The 20,802-nt window shown below is 37.7% G+C and overlaps 1 protein-coding gene across 3 annotated transcripts in view; it reads right to left on the bottom strand.

Moving 5' to 3' along the window:
- Window positions 1-311: 311 nt before the first annotated feature.
- Window positions 312-20,802, bottom strand: part of MBTPS2 (membrane bound transcription factor peptidase, site 2) — a 53,981-nt gene continuing 33,490 nt past the window's right edge. Inside the window, exons 8-12 of one of the 3 annotated variants that reach the window (XM_047075995.1) lie at window positions 20,292-20,386; window positions 19,733-19,928; window positions 17,281-17,356; window positions 15,774-15,992; window positions 312-920 (exon numbers count right to left, since the gene is read on the bottom strand). In XM_047075995.1, the coding sequence (XP_046931951.1) occupies window positions 881-920; window positions 15,774-15,992; window positions 17,281-17,356; window positions 19,733-19,928; window positions 20,292-20,386 (626 nt within the window). In that variant the 3' untranslated portion in view covers window positions 312-880. Of the gene's footprint in view, window positions 921-13,099; window positions 15,993-17,280; window positions 17,357-19,732; window positions 19,929-20,291; window positions 20,387-20,802 lie in introns of those variants that run through there. The other 2 variants (XM_047075996.1, XM_047075997.1) reach the window with 2 other exon arrangements.

Below are 20,802 nucleotides of genomic sequence, written 5' to 3'. Positions count from 1 at the left end.
GGGAGAGGGGAAAGTGGGTGATGGGCATTGAGGAGGGCACCTGTTGGGATGAGCACTGGGTGTTGTATGAAAACCAATTTGACAATAAATTATATATAAAAAAAAAACCTGTGATGTTATCAAAGTTCTACGAGCATTCTAGCTTTATTTTTTTTTTAAGTTTTATTTTTGAGAGAGAGCAAGCAAGTGTGCACGTGCGTGAGGGGCAGAGAGAGAAAGAGGGAGACGGAGAATCCCAAGCAGTCTCCATGCTGTCAGCGCAGAACCCGTTGCCAGGCTTGAACTCACGAACTGTGAGATCATGACCTGAGCTAAAACCAAGTGCTGGAGGCTGAACCAACTGAGCCACCCAGAAGCCCCTTTGAGCATTCTAAATAGCTACCTCTTCTCTACATTTCCCATTTTGATTTGAGAATGAAAAATGAAAAAAAATGAGATTTAATAAACCCAATCCAGTATGACAAATATCTTATACTACATAAAACAACCACAAGTAGATTAAGGTTATAAGTATGTTGCCAAAATAAAAGCCTGCTTGATTTCCCTTTAGTAAGGGAGGTCCTTTAAAATTCCGTATGTTTCCTATTCTCCTCAGAGCTTGCATATTTGAAAAATGTGCTACTGGGGCTTTTGTAGACACACAGAGGGAAGTCATTTAGTATATTCAACAACTTTTCAGGTTGCCTCCAATTATTTTATGCCACCACTGTCCAAAGTGTGCTAGAGGTCCTGGCTCAGAAACACTTGGGTGAATCCTTCAGGTTGCCTCTCTTCTGGGAGAGCCCTTTCTTCAAGTAGAGCGAGGCTGGTTGAAGCATAGCCTTTCTTCCTTGGAGCAGCCAGCTTCTGCTTTTCGGACACACTCCTTGAACATTCTGCTTCAGGAGTGGGACTGGTGGCATGCGGTCCAGCAGCATCTCCTGTCAGATAAGATGAAGGTCTTTGAGTTTCTTGGGGCTGCTCCTGACCACATTACATTCTCTCTTGGGCTCTGAAGCCATGTTTGCCCTTGAAGTTCTGCCGCTCCACAGAGGTGGAAGCATGGGTGTGCTAGTGAGAAGGGATTGCAAAGTCTTCCCCTTCTGAAAGTCACTAGTAGGTGGCAGAGTTAAAACCTGGACTCAAAATATTTCTTATTCCATTTCTCCTCGTTTTGTCCTTTAATGTTTATAGGAACTATGTAATAATTAGCATGACAAGTCAAATGCGACTTCACCCTCGGATAACATCAAGGATGGATGATCAATCATCCAAAGAGTTCATTCTTACCATAGTGTGATGAGTCACTTTTATTTTTCTCAGGGGAGGAAAAAAACATTACGAAACTCTCACTTACATCATAATACTAAAAGATTTCTTTTTTACTTTTATTTTTTAAATCTTTTTTTTAAACATTATTTATTTTTGAGAGATAGAAAGAGGCAGAGCGCGAGTGGAAGAGGGGCAGAGAGAGAGGGAGACACAGAATCTGAAGCAGGGTCCAGGCTCTGAGCTGGCAGCACAGAGCCTGATGCAGGGCTCAAACTCACAAACCGTGAGATCATGACCTGAGCCGAAGTTGGATGCTTAACGGACTGAGCCACCCAGGCATCCCACCCCCTTCCTCTTTGAAAGAATATTGCATATATGATTTTTACAGTGAGCAGGGAGCTAACTGTACATGACAAAAACTCATGTTTCTGCCATCCTTCCTACCCAGGGAAACTTCTGGTGTTATATCTGGCCTTCCACTGCAATAATAGAACAATTATGCTCATCCATTTCCTTGTCTCCAGCAGCTGAGAGGAGGCATGAAATTGGGATGGACAATATAAGAGGAGGATCACTTTCTACTTTAGAATGGCCGGTAGCCGTCCAGTCAAGAGAGCTCAGTGACTACTGTTATGAACTAGGCACTATGAAGGTGGCCATGCCAAGAGTAAGCAGAGTTACAGTCCTCAAGGAGTTTATAAACTGGGAAATGAAATAGGGCACATTAAGTCACAGGTGAATGCCAGGAGCACAGATTTTTATAAAACTTGGGAAGAACATAGGCTACAATATAGATAAACCTTGAGGACATTAGCCTAAGTTAAATAAGACAGTCACAAAAGGACAAATATGATTCCACTTATATGAGGTACCTAGAATAGTCAAACTCCTAGAGACACAAAGTAAAATGATGGTTTGCAGGGGCTGGGGCACAGGGGGGAATGGGCATTACTGCTTAATGGGGATGGAGTTTCAGTTCCGCAAGATGAAGAGTTCTGGAGATGAACAGTACTGATAATGTGCATGACAATATGAATGTACTTAATGCTGTACAATTAAAATGGTTAAAATGGCAAATTTTATGTCATGTAAATTATGGTATATTTTACTATAATTAAAAAAAAACACTTGAAGAAAAATGTCAAATTAGGTAAAACAAAGAACGCAAGAGTTAGGACAAAAAGAACCTGGTTCTCATCCTTGCATTTTTACTGACTGACTGACCCTAGCCAAGTCATTTAACGCCATTAAATGTCTTTAATCTATAAGACAAAGAAAATGATTGTAAGGTTATTGGGAGAACTGAAAGATGTAATGTATGAAAAAGCCACTTAGTTAAATGTATGGTGCAATACAAAGTAAGTTTTGTCATGGAGGTGATGAGGGAAGGTTTCATAAGGGCATTGTGATTTGAATTGGTCCTGGAAAGGGAAGGAACAACATTTACTGTGTGATTGCTGTGTGATTATTTCAGTTAACATAGCATAGTTTTGAAGGTATTATTCTCAAAAAGAAATTGAGACATAGAGATATAATTTGCCTGAACCCAAAAAGCAGCTCTCTCTCTCAAGTTCCTTATTCCCATTCATAGTTAAGTTGGAAAATAAAAAGTGTTGAAATTGGAAATAGAATAAAATAGAAAATGAAAAAGTAGAGATGATAATAAATGCAGAAGCTGCTTCTTTTTTAAAATAATTTTTTTTATTTTGAAACAATTTCAAGCAAGTTTCAGGAAGAGTACAAAGGAAAAAAAAAAGAGTACAAATTACTCCCTCATGCCCTTTATCCAGATTCAACAATTCCCAATATTTTGCCATACTGGCTTTGCTATCTCTGTGAACCATCTGAGAGGAAGTTTAAAACATCATGCCACTTTATCAGAGAGAAAAAAAACTTTTCCTTCTACCCCCTTTTAAAAAATGTTTGTGTATCTATTTTGAAAGAGAGAATGTGCAAGGGGGAGAGAAAGGGAATCCCAAGCTGGCTTCGCACTGTCAGCACAGAGCCCAGGGCGGGGCTCAAACTCAAGAACCATGATTGTGACCTGAGCAGAAACCAAGAGATTGATGCTGAACCTCAAGAGGTTGATGCTTGACTGAGCCACCCAGGCACCCCTCCTCCTACCTTCTAAGGTTAATGATTTGATGCCTGCAAATGAAACTGACAAAAGACAGATGAGCAAGAGAAAAAAGAGATTTACACATGCGCACAGGAGTTCACAAAGAATTGCGATTCAAGGTAGTTAGAATGTGGGGCTTATCTGCCATCAAATAGGGGATGAGTATGGACAGAGGGTCACTTCTGGCAGAATAAATGACTTCTTAGAAGGACAAGGAAGGGCACTTATGAGAAAACAAATGACTTTTTGGAGAGATGAATAGGCCCTCAGAAGAACTGGTGGAAGATGTGATAGTTTTGTGTCAATGTATGCTTGAGAAGATTAGGGGTACTTCTGAGGAGGAGGCTGATGACAATTGAATTCCTTTGGGAAGCTTTGCTTTTAGGCAGGTAAGGCATTTTAGGAACTCAAATGCCTTCAGCTCAAAATCATTTTTTAGGCCACAGTGCCTTATTCTGGACCCTTTCAAATTCTATACTTCAGCCCTGTGTTTCCTGATTACTTAGGTAAACACAGAACATTCTCAAATCAGGAAATTCAATGCTATTATCCCAGAGCTGAGCACTCTGTACCTACCTGTTCAAGTGCCTCTGCCAGTATGTCTTACCTAGAAGTGAGGTTGGCCCCACTGTTCCTTGCAGCTATGTGAGGACTCCATCTTACTCCACAAAGATTTTTGGAGTGTCTACTCTCTTCCAAGCACTGTTCTACACACTTAGGATTCAAGATAACTGTATCTGCATCTGTGTTTCCTCTTTCCCCCTCTTAGAAAGGGCATCCCTCTTGCTAAAGACTACTTACTACTCTACTTGTGCTCTAGATGCCATCTCCTGATGGGTTCTTCCCATCAGCACCAAAAACATACCAATGATTTTCCCACTGCTAAAACAATGACAACGATGCTTTCCTCTACATCCTTCACCGAGTCCCATGAGCTTTCTTCCCACGCCTTCCAAATGAAACTTCTTGACTGCATTTTCTGCATTTGCAGTCTCTCCCTGCAGCCACTTCCCCCACCCCCCACCCCCCACTCCCACCCCCACCATTCCTCCACCCACTACAACCTGGCTCAGCTTTCCCTGATGCACTGGGGCTGCTCTCTCAAGATTGCCTATAAACTCCTGCTAAAGCCCAAGGACATTTGGCAGCCTCTCTCAGTAACATCTCATATTATTGACATGTTCTTGATATATTCTCTTCCCTTTTGTTTCTCTAATACCAAACTCTCATTTGTGGTTTTCTTCCTAATTTTCTAAAGCTCATTTTTTCCTCTTCCTTGTACCTTTTTAAACCTAAATGCCGGTGTTCCTGAGAGCTCTATTCCAGCATACCTTCTTTTTCCTTTTCATTCTTCTATCTTCTCCCCAGACTATCCATTCCCATAGGTTGGATTACATATTTGGAGTGCATCAGCTCATACATGGTGTCTCCAACTAATTTCTACTGAGTTCCTGACAGTATCCGAGAATCCACTTGAAGTTCTCCCAGGCAGTCAAACTCAAAAGTTCCAAAGTGAACTGCTCCTTTTCTGCTGTTCCCTGGCTGTTAATGGCACTGCCATCATTTAATTGTCCAAGCCAGAAACCTGAAGTCTTCTTGACTCCTTCCTGAACCTAAACTACACGAAACCATCAAATACAGTGGATCCTATTTTTGAGATTGTCCTTTTCTCTTTTTCAAACCTCTACTGCCAGGATTATCAGCACTTGCCTAAATGACGAAAATAGTCTCCTAACCAATTTCATTGCCACCAGACTTGCCTCCCACCAATCTATGCTTTATCCTCCGTCAAGGTGATCCACTGAAATGCAAATCTGATTATGGCCCTCTCTTGCTTGAAACTTTCAATGACTCCCCATTTGCAATTAGGCTAAAGTCCATAACATATTTCTAAGACTTGGCTTCTGATAACTTTCTTAGCTTAATCTCTTGCTACCCCATGCCTGAAACACTTAGTAGTGATTAGCATATATTTTATATTTATTGTTTTATTATTTTAATGTTAATTTATTTTTGAAAGAGAGAGACAGGGACAGAGTGTGAGAGGGGGAGGAGCAGGGAGAGAGGGAGACACAGAATCTGAAGCAGGCTCCAAGCTGTGAGCTGTCAGCACAGAGCATGATGCGGGGCTCGAACTCACAAACTGTGAGATCATGACCTGAGCCGAAGTCGGACGCTTAACCGACTGAGCCACCCAGGCGTCCCTATATTTATTTTAAAAACAAATGGTATTTTTCCTTACAAAATACAAAAAAGAAAAATTGTCTTGTTTATTGCTGTATCCCCAGAGCCCAGAATAGTGCCAAGAACACAGTAAGTGAGCAATAAATATTTCTTAAATGAATGAAAGAATATATGTACCAGTTCTAGTGACTACAGAATGGGGATAAGCAAGAAAAATGGAAACTTTCTAATTCAATAAGGATCTCTTAGAGTAGCATATTTACAAGAGTCATATTCTAAGATCTAGCAAATTTAAAAACCAACTACAGTGATCTCAGAAGAAAAACATTTTAAATGTGGAAAAAAGCACACTTGTTTAAATTTTACAAGAAACAAAATACAAATTCATAGTATCCTCATTACCTCTTATCTTCATGATTTTAAATTATGATTAATGCAGTGTTCCAAACTTAATCATTATATAATTAAAACAGATGAAGATAAGATACTTACTTTAAAATCAGGATGTCTATTCCAAAGGTAGCTTTTTTAGCCTTTAAAGACTAATATTAAATAACCTACAGAGAGAAAATTTTAAACTTGAACATCCAAGAAGCAAAAAGGTATTTTCATTAAGAAGTTGATTAAGAAGTTGATTATCTTTAGATAATGATATATATTAAGGATAATCTCCAGATGCTAATCTATACTGCTTAGGAATGAGAAACACTATTTCAAAAAAAATAAAAACACCTTAGGGGAAAAAATGTTTTAAGGACTCTTTTCAACTAAAGTATGAGATATATTCTCAATTCCCTGTATGACTAAATTGAAAAAGTAAATAATAGTTGCATCCTATACACATAAGAATGATTTATCAAGTGAGAGATAATTTCACTTATTGTATCTTTTCTCTCCAAAGGATATAAATTTATGTCTCTTCCTCTTGGCATGAAATATCTCTTAAGATTGCCTGGGGCACCTGGGTGGCTCAGTCAGTAAAGCATCTGACTTCAGCTCAGGCCATGATCTCATGGCTCTTGAGTTTGAGCACCACATCGGGCTCTGCATTGAGCTTGGAGCCTGCTTTGGATTCTCTCTCTCTCTCTCCCTCTGCCTGTCTCCTGCTCGTTCTATCTCTCTAAAAAAAAAAAATCTCCTAAGACTAACCATCTCCTTTGAGGGGCACCTGGGGGGCTCAGTGGGTTGAGCCTCCGATTTCGGCTCAGGTCATGATCTCATGGTTTGGTTCATGGGTTCAAGCCCCACATTGGGCTTGCTGCTGTCAGCGTGGAGCCCGCTTCAGATTCTCTGTCCCTCTCTGTCTCTGCCTCCTCCCGACTCATGCCGTCTCAAAAATAAACAAAACATTAAAAAGAAAAAATCTCCTTTGAGATGGATGACTGGCTAAACATTTGGGGATAACAAAACACAAGGTTCTATCCCTATTCGGCACCAACATCAAGACAGAGTGCATGTAAATTAAAGATGACAATGTTTGAAAAACCAAAATCATAAAACTATCATAAAATATTTGTGAATATTTATAAAATCTTTAGAAGCATTTGAAAACATTTCACCAAAGGTGGAAAATATAAGGCAAAGCTTGAGAGATCATGATATATAAAAACATAAAAATAAACATTAGCATTAGACTTAAATGAGGTTGTTTTTCTTTTTTTTTTTAATTTTTTAATGTTTATTTATTTTTGAGAGATAGAGACAGAGCATGAGCAGGGAAGGGGCAGAGAGAGAAGGAGACAGAATTGGAAGCAGGCTCCAGGCTCCAAGCTGTCAGCACAGAGCCTGATGTAAGGCTCGAACTCATGAACCATGAGATCATGACCTGAGCCATAGTCAGATGCTCAACTGACTAAGCTACCCAGGCACCCCTTAAATGAGGTTTTTAATCAATTAATTAATTAATTTTGAGAGAGAGAGAGAGAGAGAGCATGCAAGTAGTGGAGGAGCAGAGAGAGAGGGAGAGAGAGAACTTCAAGCAGGCTCCACACTGTCAGCGTGGAGCCTGACACGGGGCTCAAACTCACAAACTGCGAGATCACGACCTGAGCCAAAGTCAGAAGCTTAACTGACTGAGCCACCCAGGCGCCCCATTAAATGAGGTTTTAATTTATTCACATGTAAGAAATCAAATAGTAGAATGGAGCTTATGATGAAAAGCAGTAAGACAATAATCACTTCCATGAAAAATGGGCAAAAGATGGGGACAAACAAAAACAATACAATGACCAATAAATACATTTTAAAATGTTCAGCCTTTTTTCTAATCAAAGAAATGCAAATTAAAATGAGATGCCATTTTCACATATCCAAGAGGAAAAAATGTAAATGCAACAAGGCAGTATGTATATATAAAATATTCACATTTGAAAAATAGTAACTTTTCCTTTAAGATTTTCTTAAGAGTTTCTATAATTACCCAAAAAATCTTGGATATGCCAAAAGATTTAGTTATAAGGATATTCCTCACAGCTTTGTTTATAACATTGCAACATTGGAAATAATAGGGGTCGGTTAATTATGGCACATTCAGGGGTTCCTGGCTGGCTCAGTTGGTATAGCATGTGACTCTTTATCTCAGGGTTGTGAGTTCAAGCTCCAGGTTGGGTGTAGACCTTACTTAAAAAAAAAAGAAAAGAGAAAATTACGGCATAGTCAATGCTGCAATATTATATATCCATTTCAATGACACTAGAATATTAATAACATTGAAAAATGCTTACATCAAGTTTAAAAAGCAGTTTGCCAGTTAATGTATAATATAATCCTATTTTTTCAATTACAATTTACTTTCATTTAACATGTTTTATATAATAAATGTGTATCTTTTTTTTTTAATCTTAGAGAATGCAAGCTGGGGAGGGGCAGAGAGAGAGGGAGGGACACAGAGAATCTGAAGCAGGCTCTGCACTGTCAGCATCAACTCCAACATAGGGCTCAAACCCATGAACCGTGAGATCACGACCTAAGCCATAGTCAGATGCTCAAACGACTGAGCCACCCAGGTGCCCCTTTCTTTATTATTTAATTTTTTTATTTTTATTAAAAAAATTTTTTTTAATGTTTTTATTTATTTTTGAGACAGAGAGAGACAGAGCATGAATGGGGGAGGGGCAGAGAGACGGGGAGACACAGAATCGGAAGCAGGCTCCAGGCTCTGAGCTGTCAGTACAGAGCCCAATGCAGGGCTTGAACTCACAGAGCATGAGATTATGACCTGAGCTGAAGTCGGATGCTTAACTGACTGAGCCACCCAGGCGCACCCCCCCTTTCTTTTTTTAGTAAGAAAATTATTTCTCTATAAAGGCCAAGGAAATCACATTAGCTCTCTCCTGCTCCAATTCTATACTCTCCAAGCAAACTCCCGATTACCAACTTGTTTCCCCCAGGTATTTCCATAACAGAAAAGGGGGTGCCCTGGAGTGGAAACATGGACAATCTGTAAATTGCAAAGTGCTACCTCCCGTTGTAGATTTCTGGTGATACATACGGCCTAGGAAAAAAGTTAGACGCCATTAAAGGATGGAAACAAATTGAAAGGGAAGAAAACAATAAATAGGAATAAAGTATTAAAGTCAGGAACCTGGAAAAGAAGCTGAGGTATGGTCAAATATGTTTGCAAAGCCTCAGAACAAATATGAGTCTGTAGTAATGAGAAGTAATAAGAAGGTGATGATCATTGCAGGAAAATACGGACAAAGGATGTGGATAAGAAAAATCTACAAAACAACACACATTAAAAAAGAAAGTTTAGCCTCTTTTCTAACTAATTAATGCAAAACAAAATGAACATTAAAAAAACAGCTTATTCGGAAATGCAATATCCCAAACTATGCAGGGGTTGGTTTTCTATTGTCTGATGTAGTCCTCAAAGTCCATTCTACCTCAAATTCTCTCATAATGGCTTGTCACAGTGCCTCCTTCTCAGTTAAGATATTGTTTGGGTAAGATCAGATTTAAATGCCTAAGTTACTATCAATGAACATACCCACAAACGCAGGTTATTTTGAATAGTTTCAGTGAGCAAAATCTTTAGCCAACATCTTAAATATGATGAGTTTTGGTTTATTTTGATTGGAGGAAGAAATATTAAAAAGGGTCAAGTCTTGCAAGACACTCTGGACAACCAGAGCTAGCCTGAAGGCAATGGAAGCCAAGAAGGCATACCAGAAGGAGGCAGGATCGAACACCAGTATGGATGGGGATATGAGGGCAAATTTATGTCATAATTCTGCATTCTGAAAATAAGTAATTTAAGTACGTAATATCTTGAGCATGCCAGGTACCATATTAAGAACTTCATGTAAACTTCTTTAACAATCTTATAGAAAATACTGTTAACAGCTATTTTATAAAATAGTTCATGCTACATAGAAAAGTAAACCTGGATTTCCTACCTCACACCATATATTCTACAATTTTTTTTTAACATTTATTTATTATTGAGAGACAGAGAGACACAGAGCGTGAGCAGGGGAGGGGTAGAGAGAGGTAGAATCCGAAGCAGGCTCCAGGCTCTGAGCAATCAGCACAGAGCCCGACACGGGGCTTGAACTCACAAACTGCGAGATCATGGCCTGAGCCGAAGTCAGTCACCCAACCAACTGAGCCACCCAGGTACCCCACACTATATATTCTAGAAATCAAAGATCTCATTGTGAAAGTATAACTCTAAAGCAAATAGAAGAAACTGTATAGAATATTACTGTGACTTTGGGAAGGACAGCACTTTTTCAGTAATACCCACAAAACACAGATAATGAATCAAAAAATTAATGTATTTGACTATATCAAACTAAAGATACTTGTTCAACAACAAAACCTTATAAATAAAATTTACAGGTGGCTGACAGACTGGGAAAAATTATTTGCAACATCTAACATGGCCAAGAGATGATATCTAGAACATGGGTTGTTCCGTAAACAGTTAGACAGTAAATATTTTAGGATTTCTGGGTGATATGGTCTTTGTTGCAACTGCTCAACTCTGCTGTTGTAGCATGAAAGCAGCCATATACAATATAAACATGAACGAATGTGGTTGTGTTCTAAGAAAACTTTATTTATAACATAGGTGGTAAGCAGGATTTGGCTTGCAGGCTGCAGTTTGTTGACCCCCTAATCTAGAATATACAAAAAATTCTTATGGATCAGCAACAAAAATTTAGTAAACTCAATGGAAAACTAGGCAAAGGATATCAAGAAGCAATTGGCAAAATGAAAAATCTAAATGGCTAAACAAGTATATGGATGTGCAACTTTATTAATATGAGAAATGCAAATTAAAATTAAGTGGGTGCCATTTTGCACCCAACACATTTGTGAGAACATGAAAGTCAGACAATTCAGGTGGAGGAAAGGGCATGGGGAAACATGGAATCCTCATGCCCTGCTGATGAATGTCAGTTCTAGAGAGACATTCTGCAGAGCAATCTAGAAGTGCTAAGTGAACTTAAGTATGTGTTTCCATAATCTGAATAAAGGAAAGCTCTTTGATAAAGGGCAGCAGGCACTTTCTAACAACACAAGAACATTTTCCTTATTTTGTGATTAGATACAACATAATTTTTCTCCTTTCACTACAAACAGATAAAAACACCATCATAGACTGTCACTAGTCTACAGACCAGCTATTATAAACTACTTTCTACCAATGTGTTTTAGACATGAAAAAAATCTTAATATTCTTAGCATCTAATTATTTTGCAGTTTAGAGCTTCACGTCTTTAAGAGAACTGGCTTTATGATACTGATGAATGCAGTGTAAAATTTACATAAATGTAAGATAAAGCAAGACTTCAATTTTGTAGGATAGACAGACAGTTACAGGGTTCTGCTCTTAGACCTTTCTGTGTTCTCCCTCCTCTCAGGTGTCAGGAGCATGTCAGTAGAAAACTGTGAGAAATGGTCAGTTAATAAGAATGGACAACTATTGAATATCCATCAATCTTTAGCTAAATAAAACTATGATATACGGATGTTTTTCTCTCTTTTCAATGGAAAACTAAATTAGACAATATAACCAGCTTGGTAATTAGAATTGCAACTTCCTTTAGCCATTTTTTTCCTACCTCCACCCTGAGTACAATCTATTGTGGCATTAGGTTTTGAAATAGAGGCTTTCCTTTCATTGAATTCATTTGCCATAGCCTGATAAAATATACAATGGATTATTCAAATTATCATGGCCTAAACAGCAAAAGTAGCTTGCAAAAACACTGATTAAAATGGCTTATTGTCTCAAAGAAAATATATCCACATGCTTTACCTTTTTTTCTTTTTTAAAGTTTTTATTTTTAAGTAATCTCTGCACCCAACGTGGGGCTTGACCTCATGACCCACAACCCCGAGATCAAGAGTTACATCCTCCACTGACTAAGCCAGCCAGGTACCCCTCTACATGCTTTACCTTAAAAATAATTTGTGACTCAACTTTACTTCCAGTACTGAAAACCACTTCAGAGTTCAAAAAGCTGTGAAATAAATGAAACATTTTCTTTCTTCTCAGTCTTGTATCACATGTTCATTTGCTTAAAATGTTAGATTACACTAAAGCATATGCATACTATTGTTTGAGTAGTCATTAAAAGAAAAATAGTTTACAGTGAATTGTACACATTAAACAGGTGAATTTTATGGTATTTCATTGTATCTCAAGCTGCTAAAAAAAGTGGTTTAGATAATCAGTCATCTAGTCTTGTGGCTCTTAATTATAATAGAATGAAATCAGAGGCAAAAAGGAGTGGAATGAGGCTAGCCAATCAAGAGTTGGGCTAAATTTCCATCCTATTGTATTTGGCCTTTAAGTAATCTCGAAAGAGAACACGTGCATGTGTGTGAGGGGGCAGTTAGAGAGAGAGAGAGAGAGAGAGGAGGGAAAGAGGGAAAGGGGAGACAGGGAGAGAGAGAGAGAAAGGGGGTGGGAGAGCCTGGCTCTGTGGACAAGGGAGGAAGTACTAGAGCAAAAGGTCAAGATCAATCAAATGTCAGAGTTGAAATACTTTTCCACGAATTCCTAAGAAACATACAGTAACTTAGAGAAGACTTCTGTCAGACACTATTGAAAGGAAACATGATAGTCCTCTTTCTTCACCCATAAACAGGCCATTTCCAAAACAATAGAGAGAGCACAGGAATCTCATTCAAAAAAAAGCTTTCTTGGGGTGCCTGAGTGGCTCAGTTGGTTGAGCGTCCAACTTCGCCTCAGGTCAAGATCTCACGGTTTGTGAGTTCAAGCCCTGTGTCGCGCTCTGTGCTGACAGCTCAGAGCCTGGAGCCTGCTTCAGATTCTGTCTCCTTCTCTCTCTGCCCCTCCCCACTTGTGCTCTGTCTCTCAAAAATAAATAAATGTAAAAAAAAAAAAGCCTTCTTTCTGTGGCCTGCAACAACTTTCATATACAGGTTGCTTGAGTGAAAACTGAAGGCTGCTTTTAGAATCAAGAATTTAAGAACAACAAAGATCATACTGTAATGTAAAGGGAACAATTTTGACAGAAAAGAATAGAAGTTTTTGAAAAAAGACAACACATAGATGATGGTAAAACATACAATGCTGGTACACATTTATTCTTTTATTGCTAAACATCAAATGCCAGGAACCATGGTATCTTCAAGTTAAATACTAAGAATGAATTACAGCACAGTCGCAAGATCTGCAGGAAAAAATACCTGTGCACCATTAATTAGTATGTGGATGTTCAATAAATACCATAGGACAAACTGATGACTGAGAGCCATGTATCCATGAAGTGCTTGTTTGAAATTTGCTGTTAGAATAGATGACCATGACCTATAAGGGCGATTATCAAAATGTCAAGTTTAACTGCATGTCTTTTCAAACTGAGATGAAAAAATATATACCTTCTATACAGATTATAGGGGATTAAAAAAAACCTCTTGAAAATGTAAACAATGTAGAGTAGCAACACTGAAAATAAAGTTTTACTGTTGAACAACGTGACAACACAGAAAGAACATTTTCTTCAAATCCTTAAAATAATTCATTTTTCTAATTGCTCTACAGAAATCAAAATGGATTATTTTCATAAAGATGATAATATCTTTATAGGACACAAAGACCTTCCAAGTTATTTTTTATGTTAACATATATATATAGTATTCAATAATACTATTTGTAGCTTAAATAGAAACATGCTTTTCTAATCCATAAATAACACTATTCATCATCCATTCAACCACATTTATTAAGTATTTATGATGTCTCATGCACTGTCCCAGGGATGCAAAGATGAGTATGACATGGTCCTTACTCCAGAAGTGCCCACAGTCAAGCTGGACACAGATAACATTTCCTTTCTTGCATGATAAGGTCATTTCTATACAAATGCGATGGATCTGCTCAATATCCTAATAAGGGTGGTTCCCAATCCTGACCCTAGAGAGCAACAGACCACGATGTTCAAATTCTACAAGAAAATTAGTTTTTTTTTTCCCCAGAGAAAGAAGTTAAGGGGTAGGATTTCCTCTATTAAGATTTTTTTCTCAGTTTCAAAAAACTGACCTGCACATATACAACATGTTGATTAGTAAATTGCTTAGTTTATGTAATCAAATTACTTATACAAGTATTTCATGGCATTTCCCAGGCTCTACTACCTAAACAGGTCTGAGCTCACTCTGCTAACAGTCTTTGATCCCAAAGGACTATCTACCGAAGAACACAACAAAAGTTTTTTTTTCTGGGATAAACGAATAATGTGTACGGTTTTAATAGCGGTAATAACTGATGACCTCAAGTCATTAATAACATCTTAACATACTCCATATATAATTTCTATTTAAGAAGGCAGGCAAACTTGTAATACAGTCTAAAGAGTTTCTTAAAAATGATTAAAAAGTTTTAGTGCCTGAAGAGCAACTCAATGATGGGAAAAAGGTGAACACCATGGAATATCTCACTTAGTGAAGAAGTTGGGTACATGGGTGTTAATGTTCTTGAGTGCATGAGAGAAGCACTTATTTTTCATCAAAGAATTGCATGCTCATACACTTAGAAGACCAATAGCTTCACAGTGGCCTGTTGACTTTCTGGATCTTCCAGGGCTGCATCTCCAGTGCAAAAGACCTTGAACTACTCAGGGCACTTTTGGGCTCAAGAGTCAGTTCCCAGCCTCTGGCAAGTCCACATCTGTACTCCCGTGTAGCCATTCTCACTGTACTACCAAGTCTTCTGTGGACCCATAGAGGTAGCTTAGAGGAAAGATGGAAAGCAAGGCCTGGGCATTTAATTACTTAATATAGAGAAACATGGAAGCTGCTGGTGAGGACAAAGTATGGTTGAGAGCTTAAGGTAGGTGCTTCTTGAAGACAGGAACCCAGGACCTAGGCCCCAGATAACCCCAGCAGCACAAGAGAAAATGTCTACCCTGGAAGGGTTTCGAGCTTCAAAGCTTTGTAGAGAATGGTAACCAGGACTGTAGCAGATCTGTCTTGTGATCTGTTAGAAGACCAGGCTCAGTTCTGAGGTTCAACTTTAACTTCCTCAGCTCACAGGCTGCAAGTGAAAGACACCTCTTTCAGCTCACTCTAAATGTTAAGGCTAGTGCTGCTTTATGAGGGCATGGGGACACATCAAAGAGACAATTCCTGTGGGGCAAAACATGCATCATGGTATTGTAGGCCCTACTTCCTACTTTTTCCACTTATTTGGCATCATTTGACAAAAATTTCTCCTTTCATGTCAGCAGATACTTTTATAGAATTTTATTAACTGCAATCAGACCTCAGTTGTCAGAGTACAAAATAATACACCATTAAATCTTAAAATTCTTTTCAAACAAGACAAAGGACAAGAGATACAGGCCAAGAAAATGCTCACCCTTCCACTTGGCCAGATTCTGGTCTTCTTCAAATCTGGATTCATGATGTTTTTTCAAAAAGTTTGCCCCAATTAATTCCACCTAATTCTGTTCTCCTTTACACTACTGCAACATGATCCGGAGTTGCACAAAATGGTTTAACATGAATTTTCACTTGTTTAGAAATTGTTCCACAAGCATCTGAAATTTGTTAAGTTCAATCTTTAAAATCAGAATGTAGTCAGAGACTATGCCTTTCATTTCTTCTGTTTATCCTCCATCCCAGAGTTTGGATATTCTGATACATGAGGAGCTTAAAGTTGTTAGTTAAAATGTAATTTTAAGGAAACACTTTATATTTCATACCAAGGATCATTCTGCCAGATGAATGCAAATATTACCGTGCTGTAACCATCCAGAGTCCCAGGGTCACGTTGGCAGCCAAAAGTACACTGCCACCAAGCAAGATGAAAAATCCTATCAGATCTTTGACATCATTGTCTCCAATCACTGAGGTAAGGGTGGCATCTAGGAAAGAGTTTAAAATCCACTGACCATCCAAAGCAAAGCAGGGCACTGCATTAACAATAGCCAGAGCTCCTGAGAGGGAAATCAGGTACCTGGGTAAAATCAGTTAAGGATCCAACTGTGAGGTCTGAGAAGAAACCACATTTCTGGTAGTCAGAAGAGAATGTTTTACTAGGGCTGGATTTGAGATTATAGCTGCTTTCTTTAAATCTCTGCCCACAAGTATAGGACATTCCTTCCTAGATCTCTACCATTTAAAATAAATTATTCATATTATTTCAAAGCTCAAAAATCTTGGCTAGAAAAATAAGGGCCAACCATTTGTAAACTAAGACAATCTATAACAAACTCCAAGGAAGACTGAGTCTTTGTAAGACTTTAATGACACAACAAGAGAAAGGAATGTGGAAGCAATTAGCAATAAAGGAAAATTACTTTTTGATCCCTACAAAGCATTACCTTATCTTAGGGAACATAAGGATTTTGGCCCCTTCAACTCTATTTTACTATTATCTATAACTAGTGTACACTATAAGTAGTATAAATATTAACTGTAACACAAATATAACTGTATTTTACTGCCATCTAAAAGCTTATATATGTCATAAATCTCTGAGACAAAGCTGCAATCTACAAGGTACTATCTTGATTGTACATATTTTTTACTAACTGTTCATTTGTTTTCCCTTTCATGTTTTCGCAAATCATTGAGGAAGGAAATGAAAATGATTTAAAAGTGACAAAAATATGTATTGTGCACCTGAAACTGATATATCGTACGTTTACTATACTGGAATTTAAAAAAATCCATTTTTAGTAATAAAATCTAGAAGGTAAAAAAGAAAAAACAATGACAAAAATAAAGAACCCTTCCAAAGTGTTCAAATTCTTCATAATAACAAATTTTAGAAAATGTCAAGTTTTATATTCCAACATAATATGCTAAAGAACACGTGAGATTTTGTCCTCTGAATTGCTATTTTAGTAGTGGAAACCAGTTTGATCTCCCTTATGCATTCTTCCACTTAGTCCAAGGTAACAGGTTCACAAGGTGCAGAGTTCATCACCTCACTGGCATTTTGAGCTTTCATTCTTTATAAACTTACTAAAAAAGGTCTTAGATCTGTAAATTCAACTCTCAAATTTTATTCTGGGTTCCCTCCCTTCCATATCTTAACTTTTCTCCTTCCGTGAGCAATCTCTTTCCTCTGACTTCTTCCTTCCTATATACAATCTGATCTTTTTCAACTTTAAAGTCTCTTTTTCAGTTGTTAGCAATCAATGGACACCTGTAAGGTCTATGCATGCTCTATTCAAGGTAAGCCTAATCACGTTCCAAGTAACACCTTTTAAAAACATTCTTTACACCAGAAAGGATACTTGACAAATGTCTCCACAACCACAGGCAGATCTATGCTTAGAAAGTTGAAGCGTGGGATAAAACTGGTGATGCTCACTGAAAAAGAAAAACAAAGAATAATGAATATTGTTCATATAGAGAAGCAACAGCATTATAAATTTTTCCATGTGGTCAACAATTGGGCTAGTCTATTAAACTGGTCGAGAAAGCTCTTCCCAAACATAAGCAGGCAGCCTATATGCCCCACATATAAAAACAATTATTCTAGAACATCTAATAAATATAGTGGAATACAGAAATTCATATCTCAGTATGTACTTATATTTGGAGGTAAGAATAATATAAAACTGACTATATACCAAGCATGACTACCAAATAAAGAGACTGACTTAAAAACTATGGCAGAATTTATGAAGAGTCCTTATCCTTCAAAGAGGCATAACCTGAAAATCACATTTACTCTATTATGCCACTTAACTTCTTTCTGGTCTTGGTTTTCTCTTACTAAATCATTACTAAAACAAGGATTATGACTAGGGGAAATTTTTGGTCTCTTCCACTCTGTGCATTCTGTAATCCTGTTTTTGCTCAAAACATTTACAAACTTCTCTGTAATTAGGTAGAACATATAGTACATATTTCTGAATTACATAGTACATAGTTCTGAATTATTCTAAAAGGGAACTTCCTTTCCATTTGTTGAGGATATATTTAATATTTGCATTCTAGGGGTGCCTGGGTGGCTCAGTCGGTTGAGCGTCTGACTTCGGCTCAGGTCATGATCTCACGGCACATGGGTTTGAGCCCCACGTCGGGCTCTGTGCTGACAGCTCAGAGCCTGGAACCTGCTTCCGATTCTATGTCCCCTCTCTGACCGCCTCTACCCTGCTCCTACTCTGTCTCTCTCTCTCTCAAAAAGAAATAAAACATTAAAAAAAAATAATATTTGCATTCTAGAGTCACTTAGTGTCAAACTGATAAAGAAGAAGAATGACCCAGGTTACAGGCTATGACTATGAAACAATGAGACAGCCCTTTAAAGAGTAATATAAAACCCCCATGCCCATCAACTGATGAATGAATAAAGAAAATGTGATATGTCCATTAAACAGAATATTATTTTGCCATAAAAAGGAATGACCTACTGAGACATGCTACAACATGGATGAACCTTGGAGACATTACGCTAAGTGAAGTCAGTCACAAAATATCCTACTTATATGAAATGTGCAAACTAGGCAAACTTATAGAAACAGAAAGTAGATTAGTGGTTGCCAAGGACTGGGGGTGGGGAGAAATGAGAAGTGACTGATAGTGAATACACTGTTTCTTTTTGGGGTGATGAAGATATTCTAGAACTAGATTGTGGTAATGGTTGCACAACTCTGAACATATTAAAAAACCTTCAATTATATGCTTTAAAAGGCTCAAATATATGGCATGTGAATTATATTTCCACAAAACCATTATAAAAAAAGGAACTTAAAAAAAATCTTGTACAACAAAATTAGACTATATGATCTTCAGCAATATGAAGAAGCTATTTAGTCCCAATAATGTAGCCTCTGTTAAAACAATTATGCCAGCCCAGTTCTGAAAATTATATTCAAGGGCACCTGGGTACCTCAGTCAGTTAAGCATATGACTTTGGCTCAGGTCATGATCTCATGGTTCATGAGTTTGAGCCCCACATTGGGCTCTGCACTGACAGCACGGAGCCTGCTTTGGATCCTCTGTCTCCTTCTCTCTCTGCCCCTCTCCAGCTTGGATGTGTACTTTCTCTCTCTCTCTCTCTCTCTCTTTCTCCCTCTCTGTCTCTCACTCTCTCTCAAAAATAAATAAACATTAGGGCACCTGGGAGGCTCAGGTGGTTGGCTCAGGTCAGGCTCAGGTGGCTACAGTCATGATCTCATGGTTTGTGAGTTTGGGCCCCATGTGGGGCTCTATGCTGACAATGGGAAGCCTGCTTGGGATTCTCTGTCTCCCTCTCTCTCTGCTCCCCCCCCAACTCGTTCTCTCTCAAAAATAAAAAATAAACATAAAAAAACATGAAAATTATATTAATATAAAATTCATGTGTTATGCATAAATTATAGTCTTACCACTATAATTCCCGGCATTCTTTGGGGTATGTTGCTCTTGCCACTGTTTTGGGAACTTGGGTAGGTTTAACAAACTCTCAGAGAACATCTGAGAGATCATCTATGTGACTTGGACATAAATGGTAGTGAAGAAAATAAGTCACTCTCCATAGGCAGACATGGGATTCAGTTATACCTTGTTTCATAAAATTCAGATTATTTTCCTAATGCCTAAATTTCATACAATACTGAAGAACAAGTTAAGAAGACTTAAAAAGTAATCAAATTTATAATAAATAAAATTAACCCAAGAATTTGTACTGAGTTTCTACCATGAAGAATATATGACATCTTAATGATTTTCTGAGGGTCTACCATAATAAGTACCCACCTGTGTAATGAAGATGCAGTGGATGGCCTACATACAACATATCAATTTGAGGAGGATGTTTCACTTTTATTAAGCGAGTATGAGTTTCCAAAGAAGGTATTATACAGAAACTGGAACTTGAACTTTTTTTACAATCTTTATTGGTTCTACAAACTTGTGTGGCTTCAACTGCTTTCCGGGCAGGTAGGCATGTATGCTATGAGTAAAATATTAATTAGTCAATACCCAAAATAATTTACTAACAAGAAAAACAGCAAGTTCCAGTGCTCAGTACCTTTCATGTTACAGAGCATATTAGGAACAAAGTTCATTTAAAAGAAATGCCATTTATGTGCACCTACTATAAATTAGATTCAAGTATTCTACTTCGGCCAAATAAGATATTATACCTATAAATTTTTAAAGATTCTCAGATGAAATGTGGCAAGTGAAATATAGAAATTTTAATAAAATGATATGAAACAAAAGGGAAAAGTGTTCATAGATTACATTTTAGTTCTATATGCTTATTTTATAAAAATTATATCAGACAAGCAAGATTGCTTCAGGGACAACTCACCAAACGCTTATTAAAGTTATTTCTGTAGGAAAAGCACACATCTGTGAGGCTGTGATTGTTACAACATTCAGTCGAACCATCTAGCCGTTTGTATGCTAAAGAGAAATAGTGAATTAGAATCTGTTATATAGAAGTACATTTGTAATGAAACTTTTGCTTTCAAGACAAAAAGAGTAAGTAAAATGCATATGAATTTGGAAACAATTGTATGATTCCTAGTTCAGTCTGACAGGCTACTCACTGCAGTGATTTTATGTTACAAAAAGAGACATGATATTACAAAAAGACTTGTCCAGTTTGAAATCAAGAAGCAGCACTTACCGTAGATTTCTGTCTTCCTATAAACTTACCTATTAATAAAGCTAGAGTTCCAGGGTCTCAGTAAGTTTTGCAGTAACTCCAGCTAGTCAAGCACAAATATTTAATGAGCCACTATTAGCTGTCCTAATGCTACTGATCCAGTATTACTTGAGTTCAGCAGAGTGGGCAAGAGGATGCCTAAAAGACTCTC

The sequence above is a fragment of the Lynx rufus genome, unplaced genomic scaffold (assembly GCF_022079265.1).
Source record: "Lynx rufus isolate CCGP_SWC_20201006 ecotype Redwood Valley unplaced genomic scaffold, mLynRuf1.p SCAF_14, whole genome shotgun sequence".
Taxonomy (NCBI): Eukaryota; Metazoa; Chordata; class Mammalia; order Carnivora; family Felidae; genus Lynx; species Lynx rufus.
The sequence above is the reverse complement of the archived record's forward strand: the minus strand, read 5'-3'. Positions and strand labels throughout refer to the sequence as shown.